Source organism: Armigeres subalbatus, chromosome 2 (genome assembly GCF_024139115.2).
Source record: "Armigeres subalbatus isolate Guangzhou_Male chromosome 2, GZ_Asu_2, whole genome shotgun sequence".
NCBI lineage: Eukaryota > Metazoa > Arthropoda > Insecta > Diptera > Culicidae > Armigeres > Armigeres subalbatus.
This window is the reverse complement of record NC_085140.1, coordinates 287,410,719-287,431,491: the sequence shown is the minus strand read 5'-3', so window position 1 is coordinate 287,431,491 and position 20,773 is coordinate 287,410,719. Positions and strand designations below refer to the sequence as shown.

Here is a 20,773-nt window from a genome sequence, read left to right as displayed (position 1 = left end):
GCGTTTTGCCTCGAGGGGGCGTTTTGGGGCCTCTTCCCCTACTTCACGGTAATTTTAAAACGTCAGATCTGTCATCTGTTACCGAACCTTTTTTTATAGTGAAAATTATACTTACGCAGTTGCGGCCAGATGTCATTGTAGCTATTATTCCACAAGCTCATATCGAACTCGTTGTCAGTCGGAAAGAGCACCTCCTCCTTGATGGGGTGATGTTTAGGAACTTTAGGGGCACTGGCCACCAGAGGCAGGAACGAACAGCAATGGTACGCGTAGGCAAGGGCAAGCGTCTGAATGCGGGGAAACGATTCCGGTGGTGGGAATTCTCTCAGATTTCGATTGTTGAACGTCTTCAGGTGAAGCAGACGGCCCAGCCCTGCCGTAGGGAGGTTGGGAAAGATGTTATTTCCCAGGTTTCTGACGGTTGAAAAAAAAGGTGGAAAATAATCAGTCAAGAGTGTTGTGGTTTGTTTTGATACTACTGGTAGAGAACGAGAGTAAATGAGCAATAGTAAAGATCAAATAGACGAACACATACAAATCTTCCAGCTTGACTAGCGGCCTGAAGGCGTCCTGGTGGATGAAGTAGATTTGGTTTGCTTCCATGTCGCTGTCATAGTGGTCCCGGTGGCACCAGAGCGACGGAAATTGGCGTTGGTGTCAATGGAAGGAAAGAGTAACAAATAAGAAGAAATTCAATTTAATTTCGCTTGGTTCGCGCGCTCGTTTCCTTTTCTCGGGTTCATGGTGGAGGTTTGCTGTGCTACTGGGTGTGATTTATTTGCTTACTTACAGGACTTGCAATCGAAAGAGGCCAACGAATGCATCGTGTGGAATCGATTCGATTTCGTTGTGCGATAGCAGCAGATCGTGCAGTTGGCTGAGACTAGAGAAGGGGGCCCCGTGGATTGAGCTTATTCTATTACCGGCTAAATCTCTGAAAGTAGAACAAAGATGACGGTTTATCACCCTCTTTCTTATTCTGGTCATGACGTCGTGACATTTCCTACTTACAAAACTCTTAAATCACGACAGTTTGTCACATTTGGAATGATTCTCAATCTATTGGATTTCAAGTCTCTGTGGGAAAAGAATTAAAAGGTAGATTGGTAGATTGTCAATTGAAATAAGTTTACATCTTAGAATTATATTTATTTTGTTTGAAACTCTCGCCGATATATTTTGACATGTAGATTAGATGTTATGCCTCGTGCCGAGCAATAAGACACGTCTTCAATCACTATCAAGCACAGTATTCTAACCTGACAAAAATTCGAATTGCAGACAATCATTTTGATAAGTTATTTGAAACCTATGCCATGTCGATTGGTTGAAACACTACTTAGCGTCAGTATATTGGAAGTAAAATACTTACAAACTCCTTAAGCGTGGTGAAGTCTTACAAATATGTTCAGGTAGTTTGGTAAGGTTGGCTCTGTCGATCCGCAGCACTTCCAGCGAAGTGCAGCCATCTAATGGAGGTAGTTCTTGTAGGCCTCGTACATCGGAAAGTATTCTGAGAATGAAATGTCACAAACAGTTTTTTTTTCAGTCGTGAAGAACAAATCGTTGAACTTACAGCCTTCGGAGTCGTGGCATATTCTGCAGCGCACCAGGTTTGATGCCAACTAGCGGATTAGATTTGAGCTCAAGCGTGACTAGACTTTTGGGAAAATCATCCTTTGAGATCCATCGGATACGATTACCGGATGCTGACCTGCGTGACGTAAACGAAATGTTATTGCTATTGTAATTACTGTCTGCTTTCAAACATAGTAAAATAAAAAAAACATAAGTACAAAAAAAAACCGAGAACGGTTTCAAAGTAGCTGATGAAGCAGTTTTTATATTTCCTTGTGGCAACCCCAATTTTCCTCCACTCGTTAAACAAAAGCCCCAAGATAAATCTTTCAATGGAAAAGAAAGCTTATGAATAATGAATGAGAAGTTTCGCGCTTAAACTATCCGGTATCTCTCGACTTTGATCCAAATGTACGACGATGGTTGACCAGTCCACAAACGAAGCATCTAACTCAGGTTCTGACAGTAAATTCCTTTATTCTTGGTTAATAGTAAAGAAAAGATATCGCCGTCAGGAATCGAGCCATAGTTTGCTTCCTCCGCTCAGGGGCGGAAATAGAACCAATCGAGGAAAATTGTACCCCTGACCGTGTAGTTTGCCGTAGGGTCGGTGGCATAAATTTCACATAAATTAAATTTAATTGTACCATGCTGACTGGCTGGTTGGTTGCAAGGCAAGGACAACGTTGACTTGAGAAAACGGGAAACATCTTTCGTGCCCGAGGCAGAACCGACTGCCATCTCACAGGAAGATATTGGCGGGTTAGGTGGGCAACAAAAACAGGTCACAAGTTACAGACGCCGGTCGGCTGATGCAACAATGTTTCCATTTTAATGAGATGGTAGCCCGAGGCGAATCAGTTTAGAATTGTGCTACAGCGTAGGTGAAAATTGATTCTGTGCTCATCTCTATTTAAAATCGCTGTTGTTATGTTTCCTGTAACATTACACAAATAAGGTTAAGTAATTATAACACGGCAGCTTCGATTAGAATAAACTATATATTTGCGTTCATCATCATCATTGCATTATATTACCGGTGAACCGGTGCCGGTTCAGGTAATTTTCTGATTGGAAATTGTCTCGACTTCCCTGGGCATAAAAGTATCATCGTGCTAGCCTCATGATATATGAATGCAAAAATGGTAACCTGGCTTAAAAACCCTGCAGTTAATAACTGTGGAAGTGCTTAATAAACACTAAGCTGCGAGGCGGCTCTGTCCCAGTGTGGGGATGTAATGCCAATAAGAAGAAGAAGACTGCTTCTTGAATTATAACATTTTCAAGAAAGAACCCTACGATGTATTTGAATGTTCATCAATCATGAAACAATAGTTTTTCTTGCATCTCACTGCGAGGGTCTTGAATGACTTTTTGGTTCTTCATTAGTTATTTTCTTATTTTTCTTATCTTTCATTTTTACAAACACAGCCGTGCGCCTCCATTTGGTGGTTCAAGAAAGACTTCCCCTACATTTTTTCCTTGAATCAAGCACCGCCGATCGACAGAGGAGCGCTACCAAGCAACAGCATTAAAATGTAGGAAATTTTTTAATTCATGATTTTCTATTGAGTTGAAACTTTGCACAGTTTTCAATTTCATCTAAATCGTCATTTTCGATATCAAATCTTCATATTGAGTCACGACTAACTTTTCAAAAGGGTGTATGTGAAAATGGTTCAAAAATATTTAAAAGCTGCACAGCAAAAACGGAATGTTCGATTGTTATGATTTTTCAGCAAAGTTAGACAACTAAATGGTGATTCTTAAGAAAATGTGCACAGTAAAAAAAAAAATTTTTGCCTTTAAAATATCATTTTTGTCACAAAAACTCAAATATCTCAAAACCCTATCTTTTTCGAACGTATTTTTTTAGGAAAACGGTCCATTATATTAGCTATCTACCATAAAAATTTGGTGATGGTAAACTAATAAACAAAAAAGTTATGACATTTCAAACATTTCACAATTTTCACAGCAAAGACGTGGGCGAGAAACGCAAACATACTAAAGCTGAAACTGCCCCGCATGCAACAGATCACAACTCTAGCGATGACGTATGTAACAAATAGGACAATGACGATACTACACAGTACACACATCGAGCCACAATCCGGAGCCACGGTGAAGAGACGGCTGTCGACTGGAACTAGGGATCCTATAATGAGAGATATGCAAATACTTTTCCAGACGATTTTGCAACGCTGTTACTTTTATTTGCAAACGCTTCCAGCACTAGCCGCAGCGCAAAATGTTGAAGCTTGTATATGACTTTGCATTTGATAACAACTTGGAACATGTTTGTCTGTCCACTAACAGTGTTTAAATAAGCATTATCACTAAAATAAAAGTGCAATATAAATAAGAGAAACACGATACATAAACTAGACTACTTCTACGCGCGAAAGTAAAACAAATTGTTTATTCGATGAAACTTTTCTTAAAATCTATCTCAATACCTCTCAACCTCGTCTCAATCTGCAACAGTAACAACGTTCATTTGGCTCACGTTTTGACAGTTCTCAATGCTCGATTGGCTTACAATGGCCGCTTTCGCATATCTCTCATTATAGGATCCCTAATTGGAACGAACGAATCGAACGAGAGCCTCAGGGGAAAGAGGGGCAAGATGGCCACCCTAAGCGGTAATCTTTATAGAATCGTGAAACACTTTCGAATTCGGCTGGTTTCAAAAAAGGTGTTTTTATAATGCCTATATTTATCATATGGGAGACATGACCACCCCCTTCGGGGCAAGATGACCAAAAATTATATTAAAAGTGTTCTGAATTCATTTAGAACGGGTGACACATTTCTTGCACTTCTAGGGATTATGTTCAAATGATGTACAAATCAACAAATTGTATTCCATGTTGACTTGTTGACCTCTGGCTCTACGAAAATATCTGAATTTGCCTTAAGCTGATTCTTACCATATCCATTGTTTAAATCATCTCTTATTCAGGCAGAAACTATTTTGATGATTTTTGAAATGCATTTAAATGTTAGGCGACTCTTAATCCTGGAGATGACTTTGTCCCTAACACTGTTGGCAATACCACCCAAAGTCGACGTATACCCAAAGATGTATATCCTATCGATCATAATTACTGCGAATCTCCTCAAATTATTATTGTAGATAGGCTATAGTTATATACAAGTCTTGGTAAAAATCAATTAGTACTAAGAAATGAGTAATTTTTGCTTCAAACCTTAAATTATGTAACTACAAAATTGTAAGGGTGCGCGACGTTAGGCATCAATACAAAAAGCATCCTTTTTTGCATAAACAAAGTGGGATTCATGCCCATGCGGTGAACTACTACAGTCGAATTTTGCTATCATTCTTAACTAAACTTAACAAAGCTATCACATAACAAGATTATTGTAGTGCAATAGCAGTGTTTGCCAAAGTCCCTACGTTCACACTAAATGTTTAAACTGATTACGAGAAGCCCTCCCTATGTGAAAAACGGCAAACCAAATAACGAAAAACGGTAGACTGTTTCACCCTTGAAAAAGGCCAAAAATACAGGCCGAAACGTCGGGCAAAACAAAACTAATCGTTTTGACTAAATTAGACTGAGAAAGCCACACAATAAAACACCAAATCTTCCAGTCGTATTTCTTTTGTTCTCCTCAGTGAAGTTTGGGACAAACCGAGCACTAATTTTGACATACTGTTTAACGCAAGTTCTCTTAAAAATCGGAGTCCTGGAGTTCATAAAGACCATGCGCTAATTACGAAAGGGTTTGTAATTTTCTTTCACTTCATACTAAAGTAGTAGAGCGCAGATGAGGTTGCAAAAAAAAAAAACAATTATTCTTTACGTAATAAGTGTACCGTACAATAGATGCCCGAGGTAAAAAGTCTATGATTGTGATAAATTTTTATCCAACAGAAGGCATGATCTAACGTTTTTCGTCTCCTAAACTACCAACAGCGGAGACTGAGATTAGGCCCAGACACACTCATATGAGAAGCAGGCATACTTACCACTCAACTAACAAAACCCCGACATTTTCAAACAATTTGAAACTATCATTTCATACCTCCAGTATCAGATTACTGCTACATCGGTTTGTGAATGAAAATGATTTTAACAATCGAAATACATAGATACTTTACTTTTCTAGGCATGGAAAATGACTAGCCCAATCTGGGTCTCCTTTTGAATTCAGTCACATTTAGCATGATCTGCTTTGTAGCAATTTATATTTCCGCTGAGTTATGGCAGGTTCAAGATGCACGACGCTGTATTATAATCTTAGTTCGTCAATTAAAAACCCAAGTAACTCACTTTTTAAAAGCTCCATCAAAGATCAACACTTCTATCATGTCTTGGAGTACACAAAAAAAGATTCAGAAATGGGCACCTAGTAATATCCTTTTAATTTCTGGGATTTCGTACAGAAGTCCAAAGTTTCACTCAGAGTCCCATATCCTCAAAATATTATCTTGATACCAATAAAATTCATAATTTCGAAAATTTACAAGAATTTTGAACGAGAGACATTTCCGAAAAGCAGCTCAGTGTTTATTATCCACTTCTATGGTTATTGACTGCGATGTTTCAAAGCCAATATATTATTTTTGCATACATATATCTTGAGGCTAACGCGTAGAAGTGATCGTAGTAGACCGCGCGCAAATAATGACGTGTAGATTTTTTAACGCGAGTTTCTTACCTCGTCTTAAAACCGTTTCGGCTGGCAGCGGCTCGGGTTGCGCCAACCGGAAGATTGTTGAGAAACAGCGAAAGTTCTTGCCGCGTGTGATATAAATGTTTTGAAAGCTTGTCTTCAATTCAAATGTTAATATTGCGTTTTGAATTGTTGCTTGAAGAACGTACGCGTAATGATTCGATCTTTATGTGATGCGATATTAGTGTTTTTTTAATCAGTATTTTTTAATCTATCTTGCTGGTGTCGTTCGACTCAAGATGAATACACCACTAGGTGTTCCAATCTGCCAAATTCACGATTCAGCCATCTTGGATTTTAGTATGGGAGAGCCAGCCGGTTTGTTTTCGTTTTGCACTGAAAATGAATTTTCCCCCCCCGCCTTCTTCTCTCCCACAAACTTTTCAGATTGGAGCACCTAGTACTGTATTCATCTTGGTTCGACTATTCCGAGATTAAGTGCTTGGAGCTTTTGCGGATAATCTGATGAGATCATTTCATGTTGGCTTTTTGTCCTGCCACAAATCCCAATTTAATCTAGCAGTTTCAACGCATTCCTCTATACAATAGAAGATACACCCAATCAGTGGATGTTGGATTTTCTTGCGATTCTGTATGGGGGCCTGCCGCAATCTGTATGGAGGCTTAATATGTGCAAAATTACTGGATTATCGGGATTATCATACAAGAAACTAAGTTTTTTTATACAGGTATATTACCAGAGAAGCTTTGTAGGTATATTGTCATAGGAGTTCGAAAGTGATCTCCGGAGATTGATATGACCTAACTCGGCCATATTGGCATGGCCCTGGGACATCCGTAATCCGGTCCCGGTTGACCACTTTTGCGAAAATTCCAAATATGGCTTGTAACCTGGGTGGTGCGGATAGAATCGATTTGGTTGTCAAACTGAAGCCAAAATTTTCTATTGTGCCGGAGCCAAACATTGAAGATTGTGGTTATGTTCGTTTCTGATCTAATATTGAGAAGTATTGTTATTATTTTGGGAAAAAATAAAAATAAACTTTGTTTGAGTTTTGTATTCTTTGTAACAAATATTCTCACATTATATTTCGAGTGGAAAATTAGTGGGAATGTAATTAAAAGGACTCGTTACGAAATTTCACGAGATTTAGCAGCTGATTGGAGCATCAATGTATGTAAACAATCGTAAAGTCATGTAGAGTCAAGCGCATTTGTGCGCCCTCGTGCAACGTGGAAGAGAAATTCGAAGAGCGGGAAATGTTTGACAGCCAAGTAACTGCAAAATAATTTAGTTTATGGAAGTGATTTCAAAATATCCCTCTGCTCGCTTGAGCGCAGAAAAGCGGCTCTATCCGCAGCACCCAGCTTGTAACACATTATATGTCATTATTTTGCGATCAGAGGTTGGAAAATGACATACAGGAATAAAAAAAACCCTAACTAGCCACATTGACAAGGTCCTAGGGCATTCGGAAAAAGGTACCAGTGGACTACTTTTGAAAAAAAAATCTAAATATGCCTTGCGACACATCATATGTCATAATTTTGCGATCAGAAGTTCTAAAGTAACTTTATATGTCCTAAGCTGACCTAATGAGGCCGTGCGGCAAGATGCGCGGCTACAAGGCAAGACCAAGAAATGTTCAAGATCTCGATTTCTCTGGGCATAAAAGTATCATCGCATTAGACTCATTATAAACCTGGTTGGCTACAGCGTCGAAACATATATGCCTGGCATATTGTAGAGCTTCATAATCGTCGGCCGTCGCCACTATTGGGCGATGTTCCTCCAGTTTTCTCGAACGCTTATACGACAATTCCCCGAATGTAACATTTACTCGACTGAAACAATTCCCCGAAAATAAAGTAACTCTTGTAAACACATCTTCGCAATTGACTGTATGCGTCCAAAATAGCAGCGTCCAAAGATACTTTCAAGAGGGTCTTATTGGAAATTATCAGCTGAATATCCTTTGGTAGTATTAGATGTTCTTGATCCTCCAAGTTGTGTTGTTCAATTCTAAAGCTATCAGAGTACAGTGTTTTCCAAGGTAGGTTTTGTTCTGAAATAGTCAAACAACGGCGAATTTCAAACGGAAATTCCGATTCATTAGGGAAATATTTTTTCTATCTTCGAAATTAAACTCCTGTCATGTATATACCTTCTTAAAAAAGTTAAGGCAATGATGGATGTAAATCCTTGTAAAAAAAAATAATGCCCTTGCCCGGAATGCGGTAATGGTGAATGCCATTTCTTCTTTAAAAAGAATTCATCTCTTCGGAATAATGCAATGGTGAATGTGTTTCATCTGTAGTGGGTGTTTCCATAGATAGTGAATGTTATTATTCGTTCTTCAATAACAAGTATCTGCCCGAAATAGGATAAGGGAGGATGTGATCCATTCTTTAAGAGAAGGCATTTTTTCTTCAGAAATAGGCGTTAGCTCGAAAAAGGGCCTGATTTTGGGAGGGGCCGGGAGGCATGGATCTGGGCCCCCATAAAACCTTATGTTCCAAAATCAATCTTTTTCGTACATTTAGGGGCTCCTTCCAGCAAAATCTGGCCCTGGCTCCAAATAATGCAAAGATGAATGAATTAAGAATGAGAATAAGGATTAATGTGATCTCTTATTTTGATACGAGCGAATTTTTCCAGAATAAGGAAAAAAATATAAGATCCCTTCTTAAGCAAAATGTATTGAATGTATAAAATTTCATCGAAAAACATTTCGCCGAATTTATTATCTAAGAATAGCATTGAGCGGTATGTAACTTTCGCGGTATGACATTTCATGGACTATACCTTTTTCAGAATGGCCTTTGGCGTTTTCAGAAAGTTCTATCAATCAAATTTATACCTTCTTAGATAAGGGGTTGTACACATATTACGTAAGCACTTATGGGGGAGGGGGTCTGTCAATATCTTAGCCGCCGTAAAGTAAAGCCGTATAGTGGTCTTATAGGGCGGTTGGACTTTATAAAGTGCTAATGGTTACTTGGATATCTATCCCCTTTGCCTTATACCGGGCAAATGTGTTCATTTGAGTGTCATTTACTTTCCCCTGATACCGAGCGATGCTATTATCTAAAGAAGGCATTAACTCCTACCTTCGTCTTATGCTTCAAACCGGCCAGATGCGTTCATCTAACTGAGCAAACTTATTCATTTAAAGAATGCATTATCTCCTCACTTTGCCTTTGTTTGCGTTTATTCAAAGAAAGCATTGCCTTTTTTCAGCGCATTGTCTTCATCTTCAATGGCTCTACATTCTATCTGAAACTTGGTCTGTTTTTCAACTTAATGTTTTATTATCTTTTCCCCAGTTATTGAAAGCTTTATCGCGCCTGCCAGTTGCGTGAATGACTTGTGGGGCAAGTACAATCGATACACTGTGCACAACGAGCCGAAAATGCTTCCCACCCTGAAGCATCATAGGCCGAACCGAGAATGAACTCGTAACATCCGGATCGGCAACCATACGTCTTTGCTCGCATGACTAAGTGGATACCCATCGCTTTGTGCAGCACTCAAAAAGAGGGGAGAAGCATTCGGGGGAATGTTACATTCGGGGAATTGTTACATTCGGGGAATTGTTACATTCGGGGAATTGTTACATCTAGGGAAATGTTACATTCGGAAATTTGTTATTCGGGGAAATTGCATTCAGGGAATTAGTTTTCGGCGAATTGTCGTACCCTGAACGTTTAGAGTCCCCATTTCCGATGCCATCAGGTGCAGCCAGCGTGCTCGTGGCCTTCCACGAAGTTGCTGGCCTCTATCTGGTTCTCTGATGAATATTGTTTTCACTATTCTTTTTTCCGACATTCGGACTAAGTGACCAGCCCACTGAAGTCTGCCGTATTTTATACGATTCACAATATCTTCTTTGTATGCCTGATACAGCTCACGATTCATGCGTCTGAGCCACACGCCATTTTCTAGTTTCCCTCCGAGTATTGTACCACATAGCTCATTACATCGTGCACTCCACATAATGCTTTTCCGTTGGCTTCTGCGCAATTTGAAGGATAGTGACTAGAGAAAAACCCTACATCATGATCGCTTGGTGGCTGCTGCCTAATTACTGTAAGCTGATTAAAAATGCCCATGGAATAATGGTGCTGGCCGGGATACGAGCAACCTTAGGGAAGATCGGGTAACCAACCCCGGTGGGAACTATGGTCGTATGCTGACAGGGAAGGGGGGGGGGTTTGCTCCTCTCCGGAGGTGCAAATCTTATTGAGCGTCTGTTCTTCATGTCAGGATCGGCTCACAACAGCGTCTGTTCTCCATGTTAGGGGCGGCTGATCATCGTCCGAGTGCCAGCGGGGGACTCTAAGTGAAACTGTGCACCATGGTCCACCGGGAGTAAGGAGGAATGGTCGTCCAGAAATTTAGGGGGTTTGGTGTCAGGCCCTGCAAGCCAGCCTTTGAAAAACATAAGCAACGAATAATCAACAAGAGAGTACGGACCGGAACCATCGGCGAAGACCACCGCGACGAAAAGGGACTAGCGATTGGAAACTCGGTTCGTGGAACTGTAAATCTCTCAACTTCATCGGGAGCACACGCATACTCGCCGATGTGCTCAAGGACCGTGGATTCGGCATCGTAGCGCTGCAGGAGGTTTGTTGGAAGGGATCAATGGTGCGAGCGTTTAGAGGTAATCATACCATCTACCAGAGCTGCGGCAACACACATGAGCTGGGAACAGCTTTCATAGTGATGGGCGATATGCAAAGGCGTGTGATCGGGTGGTGGCCGATCAATGAAAGAATGTGCAGGTTGAGGATCAAAGGCCGGTTCTTCAACTTCAGCATAATCAACGTCCATAGCCCACACTCCGGAAGCACTGATGATGATAAGGACGCATTCTACGCGCAGCTGGAACGTGAGTACGACAGCTGCCCAAGCCACGACGTCAAAATCATCATAGGAGATTTGAACACTCAGGTTGGCCAAGAGGAGGAGTTTAGACCGACTATTGGAAAGTTCAGCGCTCACCGGCTGACGAACGAAAACGGCCTACGACTAATTGATTTCGCCGCCTCCAAGAATATGGCCATTCGTAGCACCTACTTCCAACACAGCCTCCCGTATCAGTACACCTGGAGATCACCACTGCAGACAGAATCACAAATCGACCACGTTCTGATTGATGGACGGCACTTCTCCGACATTATCGACGTCAGGACATATCGTGGCGCTAACATCGACTCTGACCACTATCTGGTGATGGTTAAACTGCGCCCAAAACTATCCGTCATCAACAATGTTCGGTACCGACGACCGCCGCGGTACGACCTAGAGCGACTGAAGCAACCTGATGTCGCCAATGCATACGCGCAGCATCTCGAGGCAGCGTTGCCGGAAGAGGGTGAGCTCGATGGGGCCCCTCTTGAGGACTGCTGGAGTACAGTTAAAGCAGCCATTAACGACGCAGCGGAGAACAACGTCGGGTATATGGGTCGAAGTCGACGGAACGATTGGTTCGACGAAGAGTGCAGACAGATTCTGGAGGAGAAGGACGCAGCGCGGGAGGTCGCGCTGCAGCAAGGTACCCGGCAAAACGTGGAACGTTATAGACGGAAGCGGAGACAACAGACCCGCCTTTTCAGGAGAAGAAACGCCGCCTGGAAGAAGCGGAGTGCGAGGAGATGGAACAGCTGTGCCGTTCTCAAGATACACGCAAGTTCTATCAGAAGCTCAACGCATCCCGCAAAGGCTTCGTGCCGCGAGCCGAAATGTGCCGGGATAAGGATGGGAGCATCTTGACGGACAAACGTGTGGTGATCGAAAGGTGGAAGCAGCACTACGAGGAACATCTGAATGGCGCTGAGAGTACAGGCAGTGAAAGTCAAGGCAGCGGAGAAGATGAGTACGTCAGTTCAGCGGACGATGGAAGCCAACTAGCCAACCATCTTGAGGGAAATTAAGGATGCCATTCAACAGCTAAAGACCAATAAAGCAGCTGGTAAGGATGGTATCGGGCTGAGCTCATCAAGATGGGCCCGGAAAAAGCTGGCCACTTGCCTGCACAAACTGATAGTCAGAATCTGGGAAACCGAACAGCTACCGGAGGAGTGGAAGGAAGGGTTATATGCCCCATCTACAAGAAAGGCGACAAACTGGAGTGTGAGAACTTTCGAGCGATCACCATCCTTAATGCCGCCTACAAAGTGATATGCCAGATCATCTTCCGTCGTCTGTCACCATTAGTGAACGAGTTCGTGGGAAATTATCAAGCCGGCTTCGTTGACGGCCGCTCGACAACGGACCAGATCTTTACTGTACGGCAAATCCTTCAAAAATGCCGTGAATACCAGGTCCCAACGCACCATCTGTTCGTTGATTTCAAGGCGGCATACGACAGTATAGACCGCGTAGAGCTATGGAAAATTATGGACGAGAACAGCTTCCCTGGGAAGCTTACCAGACTGATCAAAGCAACGGTGGATGGTGTGCAAAACTGTGTGAAGATTTCGGGCGAACACTCCAGTTCGTTCGAATCGCGCCGGGGACTAAGACGTGCCTGTTGTTCAACATTGCGCTAGAAGGTGTCATGCGGAGAGCCGGGTGTAACAGCCGAGGTACGATTTTCAACAGATCCAGTCAATTTATTTGCTTCGCGGATGACATGGACATTGTCGGCCGAACATTTGCAAAGGTGGCAGAACTGTACACCCGCCTGAAACGTGAAGCAACAAAAGTTGGACTGGTGGTGAATGCGTCAAAGACAAAGTACATGCTTGTGGGCGGAACCGAGCGCGACAGGGCCCGCCTGGGAAGCAGTGTTACGATAGACGGGGATACCTTCGAGGTGGTCGAGGAATTCGTCTACCTCGGATCCTTGCTAACGGCTGACAACAACGTTAGTCGTGAAATACGAAGGCGCATCATCTGTGGAAGTCGGGCCTACTACGGGCTCCAGAAGAAACTGCGGTCAAAAAAGATTCGCCACCAAACCAAATGTGTCATGTACAAGACGCTAATAAGATCGGTAGTCCTCTACGGACACGAAACATAGACAATGCTCGAAGAGGACTTGCAAGCACTCAGAGTATTCGAGAGACGGATGCTTAGGACCATCTTTGGCGGTGTGCAAGAAGACGGTGTGTGGTGGCGAAGCATGAACCACGAGCTCGCCCAGCTCTACGGCGAACCCAGTATCCAGAAGGTAGCTAAAGCCGGAAGGGTACGATGGGCAGGACATGTTGCAAGAATGCCGGACAGCAACCCTGCAAAGATGGTGTTCGCTTCCGATCCGGCAGGTACGAGACGGCGTGGAGCGCAGCGAGCGAGATGGGCAGACCAGGTGCAGAACGACTTGGCGAGCGTGGGGCGTATCCGAGGATGGAGAGATGCGGCCTCGAACCGTGCATTGTGGCGTCAAATTGTTGATTCAGTGTTATCTGTTTAGATGTTAACTAGATAAATGAAATGAAATGGAATAATGAAGCAGAAATCTCTGGGAAGTATGAAGACTAGATCATTTAGAAATGGGGCACTTTTAAATAAGTGTATTTTTTAAACTTTCCGTTCAATCGGAAATCTTTCTAATTTGGAACGAAGCTTATATTATTTTATTCCATATAAAAAACTGAATTAAATCATGCATCGTTATTTTCAAGAAAGACTCGCCTTTCTCTGTTGATGCCGCTTGTCAGACGGTCTTTAGTCATGATGTTGACTCCCTGATTCCAGCAATTCTTCATTTTGCCAATGTCATTGATAACTGCTCCTTTTTTCTTCAGTTTTTGCTTAATTATCTAAAAAAAAAATCTCTGTTGGATGGCACTTAAGACAATTTCAATGGATTCGGATTTTTTGGAATGAGCTGGATTTCACTAATGGTGTACCATTGTAGCATTTTCTTGCTACAATTTCAGCTGGCTAAATCTAGTCATCATGGGACTGTATGAAAGGTGAAAATCCGGTTTTTGATGTAGATGGATTTTGCAGGATTATTTTTCTTTTCTCCTCCTTCATGGCGAATATTGTGAAATCACGTTAGTTTCAAACTGTGAAAAAATAGAACGAAAAGAACGGTTTACTATTATAAAACGCTGTGAAAACTTGCATATCCGACCACTCGAAACGCCACTATCTCTAAAACGAAGTGTCCCATTTCGAAATGATCTGGTCTTTAATGTGCAAGATTTTTGCATCTCATGTTAAAAAATCCCTTGCAGCGCAGTTTTTACGGTTTCAGAAACTATAATACGACCCGACGGGTCCTATAATATATAATACGACCCGACCCGAGTTACATAAACTCATATTTGACAAGTGTGCTTTGAGTATTGCTAAAAATATTATCTTAGTCATGTGTATGCAAATTTTTAAATATTGCTACCAGGTTAATCGTTGAAGTCTTTTGGCGAGTTTAAAACCCCTTGCGCGCCAGATTTCATATAAGCTTAGGGATGTTTGTGCGTCCTAAAATTTTAATAAATCCTTCCAAGTTTCTAGAAAACTATTTCCCGTGAACTTCTAATAATCCATTTAATCATGCCATCATGATTACCGTGTGGGACCAAAATCCGTACAGCACCGAAATCCGTCCACCTCATGAGATATCAATAAGTTAAAGGAGGTAATAGGTAATTAATGAAGGAATAATTAATCTTATCCTGTTCAGATACTTGACAGTAAGCTTTTAGGGCATAGAATTGGAAAGAAGGCTTTGAAATTAAAACCACAAAAATCAAAAACAAATCTCCACCCACCAAACGCGGAGTTTGTGCCGCCATTTTGTTTTCCAGCAGAGCATAATTGCACCGAAAGTAACTGTGTTTTAATTGCTTATTGCAAATCATTACATAAGATAAGTGGAATACAAATCGAAAGGATCGCTTTTCAAGGTGCATATCGAGCTATTTACAGTGGTAGTTTAGTCAATCAGTCTGTTTCAATTTAACTATTTAGTTAAGAAATAGCTGTACGGATTTTGATCCTTTGATTCGAAATCCGTCCACGGTGGACGGATTTCGAGTCAGGAGTAGGCTAGATGTACCGGTTGTGGCTATAGCACCAGTTGTCGCACTAGTGCTTTATATGCCAAATGGCCAATCAAATCACCACAAACCAAGTTCATATCGATAAAGCATATTCATATGATACGATAAAACCTTTGATCTCCTCCAAAACAAGCAAAGCATAATTGTAAAAATTGATTTTGCTTAATTTTTGACGTCCTTTGTACCAGTTGTCGCACTAGTGGTCCCTATTTGGCCAGTCCCATAAGAAAACAATGGGATTTGCCAAATAAGGAACCAAAATTAAGAATAGTGCCACAACTGGTGCATGCGTTCCTATTATGGATTAATCAATTTTGAGGATAATAAAAAAAATTATTGTGGTTTTCACAGCTGTTCTAAGGAGCACGAAGTAAAACCTTTCGTTTGATATACAAAGTCCACCCACATGCCTTTTACTTATTTTTAAAAAAATAGTTGTTCTTATGTATGGCGACAATTGGTACACCCACCCTAGTTGGTTTAATTTATTATTTTATCATGTTTTTCGTAATTTTTAATGAGTAAATGTGAAACACTTCAAAAGAAGAAGGCTTCATGCGCCTGTGTCAATGACAGATGTTTTATTTACATTCGAATCCTATTTTCTAACAGGCCTGGGATTTGTCACCTTCACACAGAAAAACCATGCGACAAAACCAAAGAAAAAACAGTCACCTCAAACTTGACAACACAACCTAACCAACGACACCCGATACAGCACACTACACGGTTACTGGCTAGAACCTATTAATGGGTAAAAAGTATACATTTTCAATAGTCCATCGATCTGTCAAAAAGCGGGTAATTTTTAAATGAATAAATGGGTAAAAAGTACTCATGCTCAGAATTTATTTGAAGTTTGAAAATGTGCAATTTTTACCCATTAATGGGTGAAAAAATAGTTGTTTAAAATACTTTTAATTTCTTGTCGGGTGCAATAATTCTCCGTCTGTTTTAAAAATGAAAACGGTTCACGCAGGAGGAAAACGATGTGGATAATTAAAACAAACGAAACACGTTGACGTAAGTAGATATCCCATATAAATGTAAATGTAAATTAAACAATATTTACGATTTGTATTGATTTGTTATAATATGTCTACAGCGGATTCCCATACAATCTTGCTATACCGTACCAGAACCGGAACCGGAATAAGAACGCCTCTCCAAATGCATCAGGACAACTATCAGAATCAAGATCTGAACCGGGGCCACCGTTTCAATATCCAGGACGAGGCCAGTCATTATCGTGACTATCAGAAGCGGATCATGGATATCAGCATCCAAAGCAAAGCCATGGCAGATGATGGCAGAAAAAAACGAAATGGGATGTGTTAATACATTTTTTTTTGTTTCATTCTCATTGTACGTATTAATTGTACTTGATAAATAAAAAATATTTAAACTGTCGGTTTGTTATTCACTTGAAAATGCCCTTTAAAATAATCTGCGTATTAACAAATAATAAATCTATTGTTAAAAAATGGGTATTTATTTACCCATTTTGTCAGGAATTTCATTTCCTTCGATGGGTAAAATAGTACCCATCTTTTGACATAAACAGCATTTACCCATTAATGGGTAAATCGGTTTTACTCATTAAATGAGTAGTGGCGGTTTTGCCGAAAATGGGTGCTATAGTACCCATTAATGGGTTTTAGCCAGTAACCGTGTACTGGTCTCCCTCTCCGACAAGACATTTTTAAACTTGTCACATACTTATTTTGTTACGATATATTTGTCGCGTGACGCTTTGCACCACGACAAAAGTTTTGCACATACCATACGGACAAAACTAGTTGTCATGGTTATTGACAAAAAAGTTCGTCATGTCACCTTCGAATTCTGTCGCGACAAAAATTGTTGTCGTTGTCAGCAAAATGTTGTCATTATGAATTGACGACAATATGCTGGGAAACCGCTGAAACGGTGTGGTTTCTGGATTTTACAGCAGTTTAAGCCTAGCTCATTATAAAAACGACTAATATGTACGGCATTAAAATAATGTTTCGAATTTTGGTGATTTTACCTAGTCCAGCTCTTTACTCGTTATTCAATGCTCTTGAACATTTAGTTTGTTATATTTGAAATATATAAACATTATCTCAAACCTACGTCTACGAATATATAAAAAAAATGCGACCATCAAGCTGTAAAGGCAAAGAATTAATTTATTTTGAAGATAATTGTTTTTTTGGTAACTGAATAAATTACCATATCTTAAATTCATGAGTAAAAAATCACGAATGGTTTGTAATGATCTATAACAGGAAATCTTCTAAGTGGGCCATTAACACTCGAGAACACAAGCTGTTGTATTTTGAACAACATGAACCAAAAAACATAGCTCGCTATACATAGCATGAACAAGCCCGCATGAGCGTTTCATAGTCATACACTTATGACGTAGGCACTTATGGGGGGAGTACTATTATTTTCTTACGATAATAAATAAAAAAAGAATGTGTGAAAAAATCTCACATTGAAGGAGGGGGTTTCGAAAAACACAGAAAAAATGCTTACGTAATTAGTGTACGGCCCCCACAACAGTGCCCGTGCAGAACGATTAAAATTTAATACTCCGCCCAAAATAACGTGCAGTAATTCCAATCAATCATAAATTTATCAAAGAATGTTCCCTGATTGCCCCCAATATAGGTTATACGCATGAAGAAAATTCCGTATTTCTCTTATAAATAAAGTATTGCAGTTAAAAAAACGTCCACCAGGCAATTGCTACAAGCGGTGTACCAGTGAAGTCGTTATTTACCCGAACGATTGTACTGCGCAAGTCAAAACCACGCAAATCACAAAAAAAACGCGTAAAAACGACAAAATCCCTGTTTCGTTTACACGTATTCTCCAATCTTTTTAAAAACCGCGGGAACAAATAAATCCAAAACCAACTTGGAAAGCGCGAAAATTCTACAACCTGCGTTAAAAGCGAGCAAACTTGCGTTGCGTTAAATGGCTCAGCTATTCGACACTGGGGGATCTTTCTTTATGCAAAATAAAAAAAGTTGAATAAATTTTCTTATTTCTCAACAGAAAATCTGTTAAGAGAACAAAGAAATGATTAATTATAAAGTGCTCTTTTCGGTATGATATTTTAAATCTGTACGCTGCTATTGCTGCTCCACGAGAAGACAACCAGAAGATGCGACATAACTTACTTTCGGGACCAATGTTGTGTCGTGCACAGAGCCGAAAGTGTATGCCTTGTCACACTTTTGTCGCAGATATGTGCAGTACACGACATACAACAAAAGCAAATTGTCGCGATTGGAAAAAGTTGTCATCTGGTCGTGGGGATCCAGTCGTGCGACGGAAAACTGAAAGTTGACAAGTTTTTTTTGACTGACCATGTTTTTATGTATCTTGTCAGGTGTCACTGACAAACGCGACAATTCCCAGGCCTGTTTTCTAATAACTTTTTCATATACTAAGGTGCTTAAGTGTACGGATTTCGATGCCCCATGGTATAATAGCCTTCTTGTTTTGCAAATGTTTAATGGTTGGTTTATTTCCACCGTAATCATGTGTAGGATAATGCCTTGATTATCCCATCCAAGAACATTCATGTGTAGGACATGCCCTACTTTCCTACCCACTCCCGGTGCCACTGGTAACAGGATAAATACAACAAATAGAAATGTTCCTTAATGACGAGCACCATAAACTTAGTTGTTGTCTACTTTTTTTTTGTCTTTATCATTGAGACTTTCAGCCCAAGGCTGGCTCGTCTAGTTTGTTGTCTACTCTTTCCACTGCCACTGCCACCTGGAAGTGAATTTCATTGAAGTAAACAGTCGTCGGTACCTCATTGGCTTCAGAAAACTACGATATCGGTCAAAATCGATTGCTGATTATTGGAACGATAATTTAAGATGCAAATTCCATTGAGTGAAAGATTATGAGTAATCCTTTTGTCGTCTGCGTTCAAAGGAAAAGTGCTATAATCAGTCAAGTGAAAAATTCAATTTCCCCTTACTAATTTCCATGAAAACTTTGAACGGCTTGTGCTAAGTCAGTTTTTATCCAAATCAAATCTAATTTTAAGAAAACACTCAAAACATGAGATGTGGTGGAGCAAAACCATATTGTGGGTTGTGTTTAGGAATACAAATCAAGGAGTTGTTGAAGGTTTTCAAAATTCTAACCCGAAAAGAGCAAAAAATTTTAAATATTCATGCATTTATCTGCTAGTGCTGATTTATCAACACAAGAGTTGCGACCATAGCAAATCGAGTTTATCTCAAAGTGATAACAAAATTTTACATACCCTGAATCAGTGTCCAGTATAAGCAAAGTCAGTTGAATAAAATGAACATTTAAAAAAGTTGTAGCAATTGTAGTTTTTCAACGAAATAGTTCAATATAAACTCCATATAAAAGTGGTGGCTTTGTAATCTTTTCCAAGCTAAAACGTAAAAAAAAAGTAAAAAAGTAAAAAAAATTCAGTAAAAAAATCACAAAAAACAATCAATAATAAAAAATGTATGTTACTTTAGGCTGGGATGCCAAATATCAAATTGAAAAAAAAAATCACCCATGCATCAGAATAGAAGGAGATTATATGTAGTGATTCATTAAAAGCTTTCTAATAAAACGGTGGTCTCGGACTAGTCTTTTCTAAATATTCGAGAAAACAGGAACACGATCCATTGGCCCCTTTTTTTTACAAAGATGGCAGGAATATGCAACAGATCGAAAAGAAACAAAATTCAGAAATGAAATGGCTTCATCAAACGCAATTCAGAAAAGCAATTATTTTGTTCATATAAAAAAAATCTACCAAAGAACCCCGAACAACTTTTTTTTTTCTATTTTCATGATTCACTCACGAGTTGAGTCTTTCATTCATTTTTGAACCATTCTTCGTGAATCTAATGCAATCGATTAATATTTTGTTTTTCTCTCAGCGTTTATTTGAAGGCTCAAGCGCTCGAGGGCATAACGGAGCCGAAAGTCAATTGAAATTTTATTACAATTTCATCTTTTGCTTCTTATGTTCTTATGTTAGTTTTGGGGAGCCGAAAAACTCGCGGCTTGGTCGAGGTTAAGGAGTACATACAAAAAAAAAATGGATGGGATTGGGGCTTGGGATTATATTGGTGTCCGTAGGTAGCGTTGATGCAGTCTTCCCATGATGATTGGTGTGGTTCAGAACAGGGACAAACTGCAATTATACAAGCAAAACGTTTCTACCGAGCGGAGTGGGAGAATACAAGGTGAACATGGCCCTACGAATGGGGGAGAGGAATCAAACAATGACGTTGATGCGCTTCAAAAAATTGTGAACAAGGGCCATGTAGTCAATATCAAGCTTTCCCAACACATCTCTAATGTCCTCATTTTCTGGTTTCCCTCGGGCCCGGAGGGATGCATATAAATCGGACCTGGCAATACCGTATTCGGGGCAGTTCCAGACAACGTGATTGATGTCCTGATAGCCTGCCCCACAACCGCATCGATTGCTGTCTGCGAGTCCTACTCGATAGGAATG

The 20,773-nt window shown here is 40.4% G+C and overlaps 1 protein-coding gene across 2 annotated transcripts in view; it reads right to left on the bottom strand.

The window, feature by feature from the left end:
* LOC134212359 (lutropin-choriogonadotropic hormone receptor) overlaps window positions 1-20,773 on the bottom strand; it is a 505,979-nt gene that overhangs the window by 18,891 nt on the left and 466,315 nt on the right. For both annotated transcript variants that reach the window (XM_062690132.1, XM_062690133.1), the window contains 6 exons: window positions 1,577-1,714; window positions 1,373-1,513; window positions 1,012-1,077; window positions 791-934; window positions 536-607; window positions 116-414 (listed from right to left, as the gene is read on the bottom strand). In XM_062690132.1, the coding sequence (XP_062546116.1) occupies window positions 116-414; window positions 536-607; window positions 791-934; window positions 1,012-1,077; window positions 1,373-1,513; window positions 1,577-1,714 (860 nt within the window). The remainder of the gene's footprint in view (window positions 1-115; window positions 415-535; window positions 608-790; window positions 935-1,011; window positions 1,078-1,372; window positions 1,514-1,576; window positions 1,715-20,773) is intronic.